General features: G+C 47.3%; 1 protein-coding gene across 2 annotated transcripts in view; it reads left to right on the top strand.

Annotated features, from left to right (window-relative positions):
- TTLL11 (tubulin tyrosine ligase like 11) overlaps window positions 1–17,591 on the top strand; it is a 248,426-nt gene that overhangs the window by 198,725 nt on the left and 32,110 nt on the right. For both annotated transcript variants that reach the window (XM_057722136.1, XM_057722137.1), the window contains 2 exons: window positions 3,824–4,075; window positions 11,285–11,391. In XM_057722136.1, the coding sequence (XP_057578119.1) occupies window positions 3,824–4,075; window positions 11,285–11,391 (359 nt within the window). The remainder of the gene's footprint in view (window positions 1–3,823; window positions 4,076–11,284; window positions 11,392–17,591) is intronic.

Below are 17,591 nucleotides of genomic sequence, written 5' to 3' on the forward strand. Positions count from 1 at the left end.
TAAAGCGGTTAAAATGGTGAATTTTAGGTGGTGTACATTAGACCACAATAAAAGAAAATAGATGACATCATTGGACAGAATGATTTCCAAGGCTGCTTCTAGCTGTAACATGTTATGTTTCTGGCTTAGGGGACTGGCCCCCCCAGACGCTAGTCAGTCAAAGACAGGCCATGTAGAGACTATCTGACTGACGGGGAATAGCCCCTTAAATTATAGTTCAGGCATAATATGGAATATTATATGTCTATGAGAGATTACACTCATGCAAACACACTTAATGCCACGGGAAGACACTTGTGATATTATGTACAGGGTAAGAAAAAGGATTTAAACTACTCATGATATGATCCTAACATCAATATAGATAAGAAATCAGAACATTTGCAGTGTTTATCCCTGAATTGTGGGATTACAAATGATTCTGATTCCTTTATACAGTTCTCAAAATGCCTACAAAGAGCATGAATTACTATTATAGGTTTTTTTAAAACTATTTAAAAACAAAAAATAACAGTCCTTTGGATTTTGTAACCCCCAGTGTGAACCATGATGCGCTTTGGAATAATAGGTCAGTGAGATGGAAACAGCCCTGGTTAGGAGACCTGAAGTGTAATTCCCGTTCAGCCAGGGCAAAGAGCTGCTTCACCTTGCTGTGCCTCAGTTTCTCCGTCTGAAACAGGGGTATAAAAATAACAGTGTACTGAACGGGTTTCCTAAAGAGCAAATGAGATCATGAACGTGGGACGGTTCTGTTGATTGAAGAGTCCTCAGCCGTTTCCTTTGTCATGGAGTGTATTCAAACTGTACACTTCCAAATCTTTCCTTCAACAAAAACTTAATGAGTGCTTATAAAGTCAGAGATTGCCACTTAGCCAGGAATTTAAGAGCTAATTTCCGGTAACAGTGCTGCTTTTTCTCGCATCTTTCTTCCTGCAACCTTAGTGTTGAAAACATTTTATTTCGTCTGAAGAGTAACCACCTGACTTTTATTTATGCTCTTAAATTCAAAGAGGTGATGAGAAAACCAGTTTAGCTGAAGGGAAATTGCCCCCATCCCACCCCACGCGCCCTGGGAACGCGTGTTTCTCCAGAGGAATCAGGTTCCTCCCCTTTACAGGAAGGAGTGTTTGTTTCCCTGGAACCATCCAAGCTGTGGAACTTTAGAAGGGGTTTTCCTTTGTGCTGCTCTGATTCTGCCCGTCCTCGCTTTGAGACCCACTTAGAAGGAACCATACACAGAACTTACAGGACCTTATACTCACATAAGGGGGGTTCTCTTTCTTGGAAGCTGGCTCCTTGGACCAGCATGAAGAAAAGACCATTTTGGCAGGGCTGTCAAGTATGCTGTTTCTCTGTTGAACGTCTTTCCCGTTTAAACGAGCTTAGGGGGTGGGTACAGAGCTTCATAATCTTGATATTTTATTTGAAGTTTACCTTGCTATTAAAAGCAAACTTTCCCAGTTCAATGAATTCAATGAAACATGTCCAAAGCACCTAATATGTACCAGGTCCTATAGAAATAGAGTTGAGTAAGATGTGGTCCTTGCCTTCCAGTAGCTCACAAAGTAGTGAAAGGTATTGGCATATGAGCAAATGCAGTGCAGCTGACGAGAGGAACGAAGTCCAAGGGGCAGGAGTGGGACGTGAAAGACAGTCTGTGGCGTGGTCGGGGCACAGATGAGCTGGTTCTGAAAGTGGAACAGGAGCATGCCTAGCAGCCAGGGCCGGGCAAGGCTTCAGAGGCTGAGGGAAGCAGGTATAAAGATAGCAGGACAGCCCAGCTTGGTAACTGATGGCCTGCTTAGAAGTGGGAGCTCTGGGGATGAGGTCATTTAATACAGAGCAGAAAATGGCCTTGGTAGTGATCTCAGTACCATGGGTCGTGGCTCTTCTTTTCCTGGTTCTCTTAGCCAGGTGGGCAGTATTTATTGGCCATGTACACCGTGTTCAGGGTGTTGCCAAGTCCAAGCTCATACTGCTCACCACACAACAGGTCAACCGCACGACAGGCCTATAAATAAAGTTGTTGGGGGCAAGGAATAGCGACTTTATTCAGAAAACCAGCAGACCGAGAAGATGGTGGACTAGCATCCCAAAGAACCATCTTCCCCGAGTTAGAACTCAGGCTTCTTTTATACTAAAAGGGGAGGGGGTAAAGTCCTGGTTCTGGTCAGACTCTGGAGGGGTTGTGTTAATTTCGTCTGCTTCAGCCATTCACAGTTGGGCCTGGTCAGGAGGTTTCCTGTGAGCTAAACAAAGGTATTTTAGCTTGATGCTCATTACATGGGAGGCAGGCTTCCCAGAGATGGGCCATTATGTATCATTTAAGCTTATAGGCAACATCCCTTCAGTGATTAACTTGTAGCAAAAGCAATAGAACACAAAGGTTAGTGTAAAAGTAACAGATCCAACATGGAGTCAGATCTGTTCTTCCCTATTAGGAGGGTTCTGTCCCTGTAATGGACACACAGGTGGAAAGGGTTATGCCTGGCCCCCCATCAGCCATGGGCAGGACAGGAGACAGGAAAGCAAGATGAGCTGCAGGTGCAGAGACGGGCACTAACTATGGAAGGGAGCTGCGCGTCCAGCAAACACGAGTCTCCGCGTTCAGGCCAGGCCAGCAGGCAGCAGGCTGGGGCAGCAGGCGGCAGTCAAGACCTCGAAAGTGTGTCTAAGGCGGTGACAAGAAACAAGGAGGGCAGAGAGGAAATCGGGAAGGGCCTTGCGTGCCAGAGGGAGGAATATGGACTTCATCACGTAGGTGCTCAGGAACCACAAAGAGGCTGTAGGAAGTGGACATCTCAGCCAGGTCTGCTTTAAAAGGGCACCTCGGGGGCCGTGTGGAGGATGGATCGGTGAATGGGAAAGTCCAGAGGAGGGAAGCCCCGTGGCTAGAGTCCAGGAGGGAATGGACAAGGCCAGGGCAGTGGGGGAGAGTGGAGCGGCTTCCAGGGAACTCTGAGAACGCTGTGGAGGCAGAGGGAGAAGGAAGGGTTGGCCTTCATTCTGATGCTTCCTGCTTGGGTCACTGACAGGTGGTGGTGACAGGGAGTGCGGATTTGGGGTAAGGGGAAATGGTCCTGTCCATGTGAAATGCCCGGGGGCCATCCCGGAGGGTGACTAGGTAGATAGCTGAATCTGTGGGTCCGGAGGTGAGAAGAACATTCCAGCTAGAGGTGCACATCTGAGAGCTAATGACTTTGAACTTTCTCAAGTATCAGGATACTTTCAGAATAAAATATCCAGACTAAGGAATCACAACACTGTGATCTTTTTTTTTTTTTTGTATGAGTTCCAAATAAGAAAATAGTTAAGCCAGAAAATGTAATTGTGCCTATTCCTAGAATTGGGTAACTGATGTATCTTTGCAAATTGTTCATTGAACCGTGTCTGTGGCTTCTTGCCAGCCCTCAATGAGATTTTTATATTTCTTAATTATTCAATTACTACCCATAAGTAGGAGTTTGAAATCAAACCCAGACTGCTTCATAATAGAGTATTCTCTTGAATCATGAGTACAGGAAAGGAGATTGTCCATATTTGGAAACCAGGATAGTAGAATGGAGGAAGCGTAAGTCTCTAGTCCCGGCTCTGTCCTGGGTTCAAGTTCTAGCTTTGCCACGCTCTAGCCATGTGAGCTTGAGCAGGTCACGTCTTTGAGCTCAGTTCTATGGTTTGTACATTAAAAATAGTAATAATGCCACCACACTCCCCAGGTTGCTGTAAATCAAAAGGAAAGGAGAATTTGCAAGGGAAAAGGCTCTGTGTGCTGTAAAGCCCGCTCTAGATGTTGGTTCTATCATTAATTCCTTGTGTGCTGCAGGTCTCAGCAGCTTGGGAAGCCATTAGCCTCAAAGGAAGATCCTTCTGACAGCGATCTGGTCAGCGCCTCGGCCGGCAGCGCCAATCCTGAAGCCCACCTGCCCTCCATCTGCCTCAAGCAGGTGTTCCCCAAGTATGCAAAGCAGTTCAACTACCTGCGCCTGGTGGACAGGATGGCAAACCTGTTTATCCGGTTCCTGGGAATCAAGGGGACCATGAAGTTGGGACCAACAGGCTTCCGCACCTTCATAAGGTCAGTGAGACCAGCCCTCTCTGGCTTGGGATTCGGGCAGAATCCACATCCGGCTGATCCCATCTCCCTGCTTGAGCCTGGGAGAATCTGTGATGCCAGGTTAGGCCCCACTTAGGGTTGGATTGGCCCAGCAGCTGGCACTGGGCCTGGCACGTTGTAGACTCTGGTTTGTTGAATGAATTAATAAATTTTACAGATGTGATAGCCTTCACACCCTTATGCCTGTGGTTAAAAGACAATTCTGTGCTACCTTGAGCTATGTCCTGAGACCATACGTGAATAATTGCCCCTTGGACCCAGATAGACCTCATGCTTCTTAAACTGGGATGTTCTCCCAGTGGTACATGGCTGAGTGCTGAGCGTTTACAAAGCCACAGCAAAGAACCAAGGCACATCTTTCCAAAGTGCCCATTTCAGGAGAGAAAAGTTAAATAATTCAGTTGAGAAACATTTAATACGTTTGTTCTAATATAAAAATAATGTGGTTATATTATAGAGTATAATACAAAATTTGCAGGAATTTTAAAGGTAAAACATGAGACAAAGAAATTGTGTTTTTGCCACAGCCTGCAAAATAAGCCATTGCCACTTAATCTCCTGAGATTATTCATTAACTTGCCTCTCCCCTCTGGGATGCTTTGGGGCAGTACAGGAGCACTTACTAGCTGTGTGACCTTAGGTAAGTTAATGATGGTCTCTGAACCTCAATGGTCCTATAAAATGGGGATGAAGCTACCAATACCCTAGGATTGTATGTTATACACCTCAGAGAAACTAACTGCCCGTGTTCCATGTTGTTGTTTTTCTCATCATTAGTTTTAATATTTCTATCTGGCAACTCACAGTCACCCTCTCTATGGTTTTATTCATGAAAGCGAATAATTAGGAGTCTCAAATTGGAAATCATTTTGTCATATGCTTTTCTCAATTTTATAAATTCTAACTCTAGCCCTCTGATACTCCTGATAGGGTAGCATTCAGAAGTATCAATAGGAATTTTTGCCATCTCAGGAAACCTGAAGTCATATTTGCACAGTGATTTTGAGAAGGGCTTTGTGTTAGTTTCAGGGGAAAAGAAAACCCAGTGGAAAGAGCACAAGCTTTGGGGTTTGGCTTCAGAGCCAAGCACGTTACTTAATAGCTATGTGGCTTTGGGCAAATCCCTTATCTTCTCTGAGTCTCATTTCCCTCATCTGTAAAATGGGAATAATCTCTCCTGCCTTGCAGGGTTGTCATGAGGTTGGATGTAGTATAGCATAAAGGATCTGACCCACTGCCTAGTTTACAGGAGCTGTTTGTGAAATAGGAGTCTTGTGGTTATTATTTCCATGAGTAGAGGGAATTTTTAAGGAAATCAACAGGCATGTATTGTTATTTCCCTGAGAAAACTACCTAACGTGATACCCTTTGACTCAATTAGGAATTGCATTTGACTAGTAGGAATAAAAAACCCATCTATAACTGGGTTAAATAGTGAGATTGATTTTCTCTCATATAACAGGAAGTTTGGCAGCTGGGCTTTTAGGGCTGGGGCTGGTTAATGACTCTGCAATGTGATCAACTCCCCAATTTCTGTCTTTCTGCTCACCCATCCTGAGTGTGTGCTTCAAGCTTCAGGGTTGCCTTAAGGTCACAAGATGGCTGCTCAAAATCCAGCCATCATGTTCAAGTTCCAGGCAGCAAAAAGGAAGAAGGAAGGAAGAGCAAAGGACCTCGGTTAGATGCTTCCTTTTAATTCTTAATACAATTCTGCTAAAACAGAAGCGAGAGGGCGAGATTGGAAAAAATTATGTACCAAAGAATCACAATCTCAATTGTCTGGGGGTGGGGTGGGGAGGGTACAGGCAGGAAGGATAAACAAACCAGTGGTTGGGGTCTAGGAAAATGAGGAGTGCGGGGCTGTGGCAAAAAGAAAAGCTGTTGCTGGGCTAGTCTCACCAGAGGTTTCGATTTTTCAAGAGAAGCTAGAAATACTGATTTTTATGTAAAACCTCAATGCATGTATATACTGAATGTTGGTGATTCAGAAAATAATTTGGGGTTCCTTCAAAGCGTGACAGCCCGTAGAGTGCACAGGTGTGTGACCTCTGGTGTGAGAGGCTGAGGTACATATTAAGAGGACTGCTATGTTCATATACAATCTTGAAAAGAAAATTCCTGAAAAGAATTGAGAACGGTTCTAGCCAAGAAGATTCTTAAAATGCACTCAGATTGGAACTGGATGATGTCAAAAATATTGCTACAAATCTGTCTCTCTGTGAGAGGCTTTATGATTTTTCCATCCCTTTGTTCTCTATAATTAAGAGCGTTTGAATGAAAAACCCATTTTTGTGTTGCTAGCAACTATTAGGTCCTGCAGCCGTCATTCCCAATCTGTGGCCCAAGTACTGGTAGTGGGAGCCATGGTGACGGTGACCAGCAACAATGTCTTCAGATGGGGAGGGGGCAGCCGGAGCAGAAGGACTGACAGCCAGCCCCTCTCCCCTCCCCCTGCGCCCACCCAGCGCGTGTCCTGAGTTATTAAGGATGCAGGAAGAAATGGAGAAAACATTGCACAACTGTTAATAGATTTCTCCATTGAAAATGTACCAAGACATCCCAACAGAAACTTTGTTGTAAAAGATGAGCGTCTCTGCTTTCAGATATCTATCTGAATGTGTTCTGTCTTGCCAGCTGAATTTAACAGCAAGCGTTTTCTCTTGCTAACAACTACGCTCGCTCTCCTTTCCACTTCGGTTTAAATTTTGCTTCATTACGAATGAATAATATTTATGCCATATGTTAAATCGAACCGAGTGCCCTTCTCTGGAGCACTGTGCCAGAGACTTATTTGCTGGCTAGAGAGCCTCCCTTCTGAGCTCCCACGCAAACGGCAGAAGTTGAACTTGGCTTTCATCTGTCCCACCCACTCTTTCTCTCCAAGTTCCTTGAAGAGAACTGGAGGGAACAAAATAATAAACATTCCGAATGAATTTATTTTCAGTGACCATCTCTCATAATGTGCTGCATAGATCAGCAGTTTTAGGAGTGAATTATGCTAATGCCAGTCAGGCCATATTCTATTTTTCTTTTCCACCAAGAAATGAGAAATAATGAACTGTCGTCCTCTTGTCTGGACCCAACTCTATCTAACCAGCTTGTCGTGTCATTTCCTCAGGAGGCACATAATAGCCGCACGTAATGCCATGAATTAAGCACCTCTTTTCTCTTTCTTTTTTTAAAATTTCATAATAATGGCTGAGGTGTGGAGACCTCTCTTTCTCTGAGGGAGAGATGATCTGCTTCTTCAGGTTGATGCTTTCTCTGAGGGAAATGCATTTGTCTTCTTTTCCTTCCATCAGATTCCTAATTCGGGGCGATGGCGGGGTGGGGGGCGGGGGCTTTCTGTGTAATTCACTAAGAACACGTTTTCCAAACGCATCCTACATCAGAATTTGACATCAACTGGCATATGCTGCATTTTCCATTTCCACAGCCTGACGATGAAAGGCTTTGCCAAAACCGGAGTTTATTTCTGGAAAATGGAGGCCGCTTCTCCGCACCTCAAGTGTTTGCTTAGAGCCGGGCCGTTCCGCTTGGAGATCCCCACTCATCTCCTCTGTGGTTTCTAATCCTGGTCTCCTTCTAAATTAGAGAACAGTTTTCTCTCTTGCCTTTTTTCCCCCTTCCACTCCCTTTTCTCGTAAGGAGATATTAATATGCTTCATAGCGGGTAGCTGTAGGGGGTGTCATTCTCTGCGAGGGGGCATGGTGCAGAATGTTCTGGAATAGAAGTGTCAGGGGCCCTGCCTCCCCCTCTGTCATTAACTCCTCAGTGACTTTGCAAATTCCCCTGTTCTCTGATGATCTCTTTCCAGTAATGAGCTTTTTATGCCTGGGATATCAATAGCCTTTAAAAATAGATACATTATAAACCAAAGTTGTCTTTTCCTCCCCCCACCCCTCCCCCCACCACCACCTCACTACCCCCAGCCAATGTTTAGATAGTGGGGGTTTTTTTTCTTTTTTAAACAAATATTGATTATTTGTTAGCTTTCACCTTATAGAAACCTCTCCAGGAAAAATAAGCTTCTTTTCTTTCGCAGAGAAGGATGAACACGAAAGAAATTCTATAAATAGGATTTTATGGAGTGGAAAAAGTTGGTTTCTAAATTTCCCATGAGATGTCAGTAGTTGTTGAGAGGAAATGGGGATGATAATTTCAAACCTTTCTAATCTTAGACTCCTAATGAACTTGAATGATTTGTGATTCTCTCCCATTCTGTGTGCCCATATTCTTCTGATTCTGAAAAAAAAGCAAAACCAAAAAACCCAAACCTTTCTTCAGACTGGTTCCACAGCATGGAGGAAGGCTGGGAGCTGTCGTATGTGCCAGGCGCTGAGCTAGTCCTTAAAACAGCTTTATATGGCCAGTCGCCTTATCCTCCTACAAATAAGGACATTTAGATGCAGAGAGTGTCAGTGACCTGCTCAAGGTCACGTAGCAGAGTTGAGATTCAAACTCATGTTCATTTGACTCCGAAGCTCATTTTTTCCATGTACATTTCTAGCCTATCCTTTCTTCGGAATCTTTCTGGCTTCTCGTGTTACCATGTTTCTTGGACTTGTCTTCCACTGAAGAATTTATCCTACCACTCATCCATCATTTGAAGAACTGCATCCCAGGGCATAAGGGGAAACTGTTCAAATGATTAAGAGCTACCAAGGCCTCATGTTTTTACCCCAGACTCTGAGATCACTTCCACCCTCCGAGAGCTGCATCCAGGACTAATCTGGATCCCAACTCTGCATCACTCACTGGGCCCAGAATACCACTTACACATAGTGCACACGAAACAAATTCCATATTGAGTGGATGGATGGATGAAAAGTTCATTCCAAAGTCTTAACCCTTGGAGACATCCCCTGTTTGAGTCCATCGTGAATGTTTGTTGATCACGGAGATAAACCTAGGAAAACCTGTCTCCAAGTGACCCTGGTTGTCTTACCCCCAGCCTTATCTCCCAAAGTTTTCCAACGGGGCCTCTCTAGAGGCTCCAGCCTTTCTGAGCTAAGAAACTTTGTCTCTTGAATCTTGGGTTCTTCCTTCACGCAGCTCTGGGCTGGGCCACCTCCCCGCTACTCCCCGAAGTCCCCAAGTCCACTACTCTATCCTCCAGGGGAGGCCTGGATATGAATCCCAGCTGTGTGATCTGGGAATTCCTGCCCCCTCTGAAGTCTCGGCTTGCCCATCATTGAAATGGGCCTAAGAACACCTCCCTCTTAAAGTGGCTGTAAAGATCCCGAGAGCTAACGAGCAGGAAAGGGCCTGGCACACAGATGGTGCCCAAGAAGTACCTACAGACTCACAATTCTTGTAAAGCATTTCCTGTCTCCTGCAGGAAGCGTGGAGCCCTCCTTCCCCTGTACCGGTAGCAGATGTTCCCATCAACTGTATTTGCAGGTATCACTAGGGAGGATAAGTTACCTTGGAAAAGGGATAAATGGAGAATCCTCTTTGGTAAATTACGGCTCCTACTAAAGCTTTGACACTTCTATTTTCTACCTGTCAGGAAAAAAATAACTATATGCCAGTGGTCAGTTTGGTTTCCGTTTTTATACTCCATTAACCCACAGAGCAAGCCAGGCAGAGCTCTCGTGCTGTGGGGAACCAGCAGTGCAGAGGACACGGATACAATAATTAGAGAAAACCCGTAGCCTCTCCTAACGAAGCTTTGGAAATGAACAGTGTGGGTTGTTAGAATACCTTGGGAGAGACCGGAGCGGGTCCCCAGTGGGACCCAATAGAGATAGCCATCTCGGTGACAGGTGACGTGAAAAGCTCTACGTCCACTGACATGTTGTTACCAGGGCTCAATAACTGTGCACTGATGTGCTTTGAAGTCTGCCACGGTGACGTGTGATTGAAATACGGAGCCGGAGCCCGGGAGGAAGCAGGATGTGAATTGATGGCCTGAGGAATACAGGCAGGGAAGGAAGGGAAGGAGGGTGGGAGGGAGAGAGGGTGAGTCCTGGGACGTAAGCAGCACCAACCTCGTCTGGGCACCGAGCTGGGCACACGTGTGCACGTCAGGGGTGTGCATGGGTTTGGAGAAGGGCCCCTGGAATGCCCAAATCCTGCTTGCCAATCAACCCCTGGCCTCTCGGGTTCTATTCACCGAGCTCTCAGGGACGATTCACACAAGGGACGATGACAAATGGGAAACCAAAGAACCACTTTATCATTAGCCGGGGCGATGGATGTGGACAAATTGGGGAAGTTGAAAGCAGCGTGAACTGTAGTTCAGCCAGATGGACAGCTGGCTCCGAGGTGCAGCTTTCAGGACTCACAGGGCAAATCCAGCCCATGTTGGGACTCGCCTCCCAGCACGATCTGGTGCAGAAGGGCGGTGCCTCTGGACCAGCCGAGAGCTGTGTCCATTCTGAACAGAGAGCCCAAGTTCTTGTACACAGACACTCTGGCTGGTGGGCCCCATTTCTCCAGAATGGACAGGGCCCCTCACTGAAAGGTCAGCCTGAGGCAGCCTCTAACGGGGCTGAGATGGTGCTAGCTTTGGAAGAGGGAAAGTAGAGATTAGGAAGGGAACCAACAGTTGTGGCCCAACCAGGTGCCAGGCCCCTGGGATACACTACCTCATCTCCTCTTCACAGCAGCCGTGTGGGCGGGTGTTATTATCTTCATTTAATAGAGCAAATAGAGGCACCAAAGATTTAAGTAATTTGTCCACAGCCACACAGCTAGAAAAAAGCAGCAGGGCTGGGATTTTAATCCTGGCCTGTCTGATGTCCAAATCATGCTCTTTTCAGCATGCCTGCCCACTTTTCCAGACCACAGTGACTGTAATAAAGACTGCCTGTTTAATAGGTCAGGAACCTGAGGCTCTAGAAGGGGAAATAGTTTCATCAGGGCCATCTGCGTCCAAGCGGCAGAGCCAGGTTCAGCTCAAGACTTGCCATCCTAAAGTCCCTCCCCTTCCCGGCCCTTTAGAGCCCCAGTGAACCACATCACAGGAACCCACAGGATCTGACTTCAACTTACATTTTCAGCCTCCTCTCCCATGGTTCCCTGCTATGCACCCTTCACTAGTTCCAACTGCGGAGAGAGAGTGCCTTCCAGGCGGGGAACACAGCCCAGGCAAAGGCATGGAGGCCAGACGGGACAGGACGGGTAGGGTCTGGCAGTGATGTGTCCCTTTCCGTCTTTGGCAGGAACTGCAAGCTCAGCAACAGCAGCTTGTCCATGGCCGCCGTGGACATCCTCTACATTGACATCACGAGGAGATGGAACTCCATGACCATGGACCAGCGGGATTCAGGTACCTGAAGACTGGCTTCTGCCGTGTCCTGCGGGAGGACAGACAGGGATGGGTGGTACATTTTCTGTTTCTTCTTGTTAAGGGTCAAGGTGGGGAAAGGAGAAAGTTCATTCTGTTGTTACCGAACCAAACTTAAGTCTGTTCACCTGTGCAGTAAAGCCAATCTACTGACTCGGGGTTGTGATGAAGGAAGGGGCAGCGTTTACTGCAGGGCCAAGCAAGGAGTCCATGCAGCTCAAAAGACCCGAGCTCCCCAATGGCTTTCAGGGAAAGGTTTTTAAAAGCCGGGTCAAGGAGGGGTGTCGTGGGGTGCGTGATCAGCTTGTGAAGATTCTTCTGATTGGTTAGTGGTGAGGTAACCGGGAGTCAACATCATCAACCTTCTGGTTCCAACCCATCTGACGTGGGGTCTACATGCTTGTGGGCAGCATGCAGCTAACTTCTTCCACCTGGTGGGGGTTTCAGTATCTGCAAAATAGCTCCAAGGACTTGGCTCAGAATAGTATCTATAGCCCCTGAAGAGGAACTAAAGGTCCTTGACTTTGTTTAATGACTAAACTATTATTATTTTGTCTTCCTTGGCTATTTTTCTTTATTTCTGTGTTTCTCACTTCTCTGATTAAATTCTTTGAAACTTGGGGAAGGCCTAGGTAGCTAAAGTTTTTCTACAAACAAAAAGCAGGCAGAGACTATGGAAAACAGTTTGGAGTTTCCTTAAAAAACTAAAAATAGAACTACCGTATGATCCAGTGATCCCACTCCTGGGCATATACCCAGAGAAAACCATAATCCAAAAAGAAACATGTACCATAATGTTCATTGCAGCACTATTTACAATAGCCAGGACATGGAAGCAACCTAAACACCCTTCAACAGATGAATGAATAAAGAAGATGTGGCACATATATACAACGGAATATTACTCAGCCATAAAAAGGAATGAAATGGAGCTATATGTAATAAGGTAGATAGGCCTAGAGTCTGTCATACAGAGTGAAGTAAGCCAGAAAGAGAAAAACAAATACCATATGCTAACTCATATATACAGAATCTAAAAAAAAAAATGGTACTGATGAACCCAGTGACAGGGCAAGAATAAGGATGCAGATGCAGAGAATGGACTGGAGGACACGGGGTTGGGGGAGTAGGGGGCGAAGGGGGAGCTGGGATGAAGTGAGAGAGTAGCATAGCCATATGTACACTACCAACTGTAAAATAGATAGCTAGTGGGAAGTTGCTGTATCACAAAGGGAGATCAACTCGATGATGGGTGATGCCTTAGAGGGCCAGGACAGGGAGAGTGGGAGGGAGTCACAGGAGGGAGGGGATATGGGGATATATGTATAAATACAGCTGATTCACTTTGGTGTACCTCAAAAGCTGATACAAGACTGTAAAGCAATTATATTCCAATAAAGAGCATAAAAAAAAAAAAGGAGCTCTGCACACACACACACAAAAAAAGCAGGCAGAGGATGTGGGCTTGGGGGTGGGGTCTGTCCTGGGAAGGCTCGCTTATACTATCAGCTCCAGACATCACTGGAGGGAGGGAGCTGAGTTTGAATTCTGCTCCCAAGGCTGTGCCCACCCAAATCCTAATTCCACCAATGGAATCCTTTGCCCAAGGCTTTGATTCCATTTATATTGGAAACATTCACTTATTCGTTGGTTGGTTCATCCCTCAGCACGCATTTCCTGGGCATAAGCTGGGCCAGGCCCCGGGTAGATTGGAATGAACAGCACTTGGTTCAGGCCCAGGAGGTACTAACCAGCTGTAGAGCTGGGAGGCGGCTGAGAACACGACAGTAGCTAGTGTGACGCGTGCTAGGATGGAGGGAAGCACAGAGAGCCTGTCAGGAAACCCAGCAGAGGAGCTCATGAGCAAGGGGGGCCCAAGGCAGACTTCTTGCAGAAGACTGAGTGGGGCCAGCTGAGGGACAGGGTGGGACAGACCCCTCTTGCAGGGGTGTTGCCTGGCCTAGGCAGAGACACAGGTGAAAGCCTCAGGTCACCCCAAGTAGCCTGGAGGGTCTGCAGTAAGGAGGGAAGGGAGAAGAGGCAGAGATGGGGTTGCAGAAGCTGTTGAGGCCTTGAATGCCACACAGAAGAGCTTGATCTTAATCCCTTAGGGGAATTGGGGCTGATGAATCCACCTTTGGTGGATGAATTTCTGATCTTTTCCCTCCCAGAGGGGGTTTTTCTAAAAAGCCATAATAACCATGCCTGACATTTGTACAGCTCATCACAAAATTACAGCAGGCTCTCATGCATATTCCCTCATTAAACATCCCTGTGAACCAGGGCAGTAGGTATTACCATTCGCATTTCACAGCTGAGTAAACTGCAGCTCAGGTGATGGCAAGGGGGCCACCCACCACTCGGCTGCCACCTTGCAAAGGGGACACGCGCGGAGGGGGCGCCTCAGGGGGCAGTTTTCTCCTGCGATCGGGTGGCAAGGACGTGAAATCGGGGGGTTGGGAGACTCAGCTTAGAAGTAACAATGCCACTTCCTACAATGGAAGCTTGAGAAGCCATTTCACCTCGTCCTGTCCATTTCCTCCTCTGTAAACGGCTCCAGCAACACCTGTTCTCTGAGGTGCCCTGTGTCAGAGGGTCTGAAAGCCTGTGGGGCCCTCGCAGACAGTTCATCTTATCCGTGGGCTCCACCTGGGGAGAATCCTGAGCGGGGCGCTCCCTGCCAGATCCTGCCCCACACCCCTGGTCTGCCCTGGGCTACAGCTCCCTGACCACGGGGACCTGCAGCCCTTCCTGCAGGCGCTGGTACTTAGGCATCGTTTGCTAATTGGCTTCACATTTAATAATGATACTTCCAGCTGCCAGTTGTCGGGCGTTTCCCACATGCTGAGCATGCTGCCTGGCACTTGACACGTGCAGCACGGGCCAGCATCCTCCTGGAGGTAGACGTGATCATCTCCATCGTACGGAGAAGCAAATCAGGGCTCAGAGGCTCGGTTGGTGGGTAAGGCTTTCACACCAAGCTGCCACCCTTCCTTTCTGGTTGCTTTCTCCTGCTATTGGGCCCGGAGTAAGATACCCACCCAGCTCCCTACTGCTCCCCTTTCTTAAATTCCAAAGCAAAACTCAGGGGATACTAATACCCATTGATTCAACAAGATGCGTGCTCCTAGGGCATCGCCGCCGCCGGAGCTCCCTTCCAGCCTTCCCTGGCAACCAGGACAGGCTGGAGATGGGGCGTCGTACAAGCAGGCAGATGAATTATCATCTCGAGGACGGAGGGCGCTCATGTGACAGTCGAGCCGCCCGCTTTCTGCTGACGCCTCCGGAAAGTGAAGACGTGTTTGCTCTGTGAGCCGAATGCGGGGCATCACTGCAGGAGCCTGTGGAGGGGGCCAGATGAGGGGGTGGGGGTGGCAGTGGAATTATTAAATATTGAAATTGATCAGGAGTAGCAGCAGGAAGCTATTTATCATGTTTTATTGCTTCAAACTAGCATTACCATCTGGCCCATTGTTAATTCTGAGTAGCTTTTCATGTTTTGTTTGCCTCTTAAATTGCTCCCTGTAAGTGGAATCCACAGGGGCTGCCAACAATACAGGCTCGGGTGAGGTTTTCTGGGGTCTGCAGGGTTTCTCCGTCTGCTGACCAAGCTAAGGAGATGAGAAAACTACTTATTTTTAGAACATACAGATGCGCGAATCTGGGGCTGGGATCTTCCAGGCCTTTCTGCCCCGGCTCAGCCCCTGAGTGTGTGAAGTAACAATCGTTAAGAGTAGCTGCAATTTTGAGATCACTTCTGACGTGCAAATATCGCTGCTAGTTCTCACAGCAGGCCTTCGAGATGGGTAATCAGGTCCCATCTTACAGAGGAGGATCCTGAAGTTCCAAGAGCAAAAGCGACTTGTCTGAAATCCCATAGCCAGTGAGTAGCAGAAGCCAGATTTGAACTCAAGCCTCCTACCTGGCCCAGGACGCTGTCCCCCAGCCCAGGGCCACTCTGAGCAGTGCTTGTTCATTTGAGTGACAGGGGAGGGGGCGGGGCTTGTGAGGCAGGGAGTTGAAAGGTCAACTCACAGAGCACAGGGAAGACAGAACTGGAGTGGGAGGTGGTGCCTGGTTCACACAGCTGTCTCCCCTTCCTTCATCCTTGGAGCTTATACTTCTCTTTCCATCACTCTTTAAAAGGAAATAAAAGGGTCCGGGGCGGTGTGGGGGGGCGTATAGGCAGTGGGGGCGGGGCATTAAAGCCAGAGATGAGAAGCCCGTCTGTGCCCATGGTCTCAGGGGCCACTGCTGTCTCAGCTGGTGCAGGCTGGGCCCAGGGCCCTCCTGAGAAGGCCACTCCAGCACCTCTGATTCTCAAGGAGAAGGAGCTTCCGAAGCCAGTCACGTGCTCAGGACCATTCAGGAAGCTACTGGATGTCAAAGAAGACATTTGTGATTGAGTCGTGCCTCTTCCTCTTGGCAGATGTCAGCAGAAAGACCAGGGAGTCCTCCTTCCTTCTCTGCATGGTGCAGGGCTGGGGGATTCTCAGGCCCTTGGTTCCAGCAATGTCCTGGCCAGAGGTGTGGGTGCTGTGTGAGCAGGGGGCAGATTTACCTGCCCCACAGCTGCTGTGGGGGCTGGCAAGAAAGCAGTCAGAAGACGGGGAGAGCATGGGTTCTCAGTCTCAAAGGGCATGCCCCCACTCACTCACTCATTCATTTAGTCATTCAACAAACAGGAAATGAACATACTACCGGGTACTGGGCCCTACAGAAATATAAATTATTTTACAGACCCTATTCTCAAGGGAAAAAAATAATAGAGATTATTTCCTGAACATTTACTATGTGACAGAAATCAGACATGCTTGTTATGAGTTGCTTCATTTAACTCTCACACAGTCCTGTGAGATAAGGGTGGTTATTCCCATTTGACAGATGAGAAAACTGAGGCTCAAAGGGGTGAATTTAAGCAACCGCGTCAGGTCTTACAGAGAGGAGCCTGGGATCTGAACCTAGATCAGTCTGCCTTCAGAGCTCATCCATGGCCCTCCCATCATACCCAGTGTCTCCAGCCTCACAAATGCAAAGGATGCACCTTTGACAGTTGTAACAAGGTGTGGCCAGAGCTCCCGTGGGGGAAACAACAAAGGAGGGGGCCGTCAGGATGAAGAGAACACAAGGAAAGTGCTTAGCACGGTGTGTGGCCCAGAAAAGGCGCCCACTCCTCGTTCTGTATCCCCAAGGGCCTGGTACATCACCCCGAGCATGAAAAAGCATCTCACTCGGTGCCCAGTGAGTGTCCGATGAGCAGACGAATGCCAATATAAAAAACGTCCCCCATCCCCAAAGCAGGACGTTCTGAGGGTGAGAACCATGGCTTATACTAGTGATAGTCCACAGAGGTCTCCCTCTGCTTTCCTACTGTCCAGCGCAAACCACCAGCTCATTTGAATAAGACCATCACCCTGCCCCAAACCCCAGTGTGTCCAAGTGCTAATGCACCTTCCCTTTCTGGAAGCCAGCCCAGACCTTCCTTCTGCCCTAATGAGACTTTAGTACCCACCAAGGGGGTTAACCAGATTCCTGATGCTTGAGGCCTTTATGAACCTTTATCTGACCTGCATGAGGAGACCCTGCTGTTGAAATGGAGAAGAAAAAATGGTGTTTAAAAAGATTAGAAAGAAAGAAAAAAAAAACTAGTAACAAAAAGCATGCTTGTTATGAAATCTAAATCTCAGACCGTCCTTTTAAAGAGGCTTGTTATTGATTGCTTGTCTTAATCAGACCTCAGGTGCACAGAATTGGGTTAATCATAATCTTTGGCTCAGGAAAGACTTCCATCCCAGTCCATGTATAGCCTGCTGTATTTAGTTAGCTCTTTCAATTAGTTGTTTTTAATAATGGAATAAGCATCCATACACTCTTATGACCCAACGCAAATGCTAGGAACCGACAATCACGTGCATTTGATACATGGCTCTCCCCCCTAAAAACCAGCCCATTTCCCACCTCTCTCCACCTCATCTGCATCCCATGCCCATCACTCCTTAAATAGACTGTCTTCCACTCTGTTAGAATGCCAATGACTACCTAGGAGCTTGGTGGAATTTTGTAATATGCAGTCTCACACTCTCCAGCAGGCCAATGTAATTGTCCATTGTCATTTAAAAAAAGAAATTTCAATTTCCAATTCTAGAATTTCTAGCAGAACACAGTCTAAATAAGGGTGTCAT

The sequence above is a fragment of the Hippopotamus amphibius genome, chromosome 2 (genome assembly GCF_030028045.1).
Source record: "Hippopotamus amphibius kiboko isolate mHipAmp2 chromosome 2, mHipAmp2.hap2, whole genome shotgun sequence".
In the NCBI taxonomy this organism is placed as follows: Eukaryota; Metazoa; Chordata; class Mammalia; order Artiodactyla; family Hippopotamidae; genus Hippopotamus; species Hippopotamus amphibius.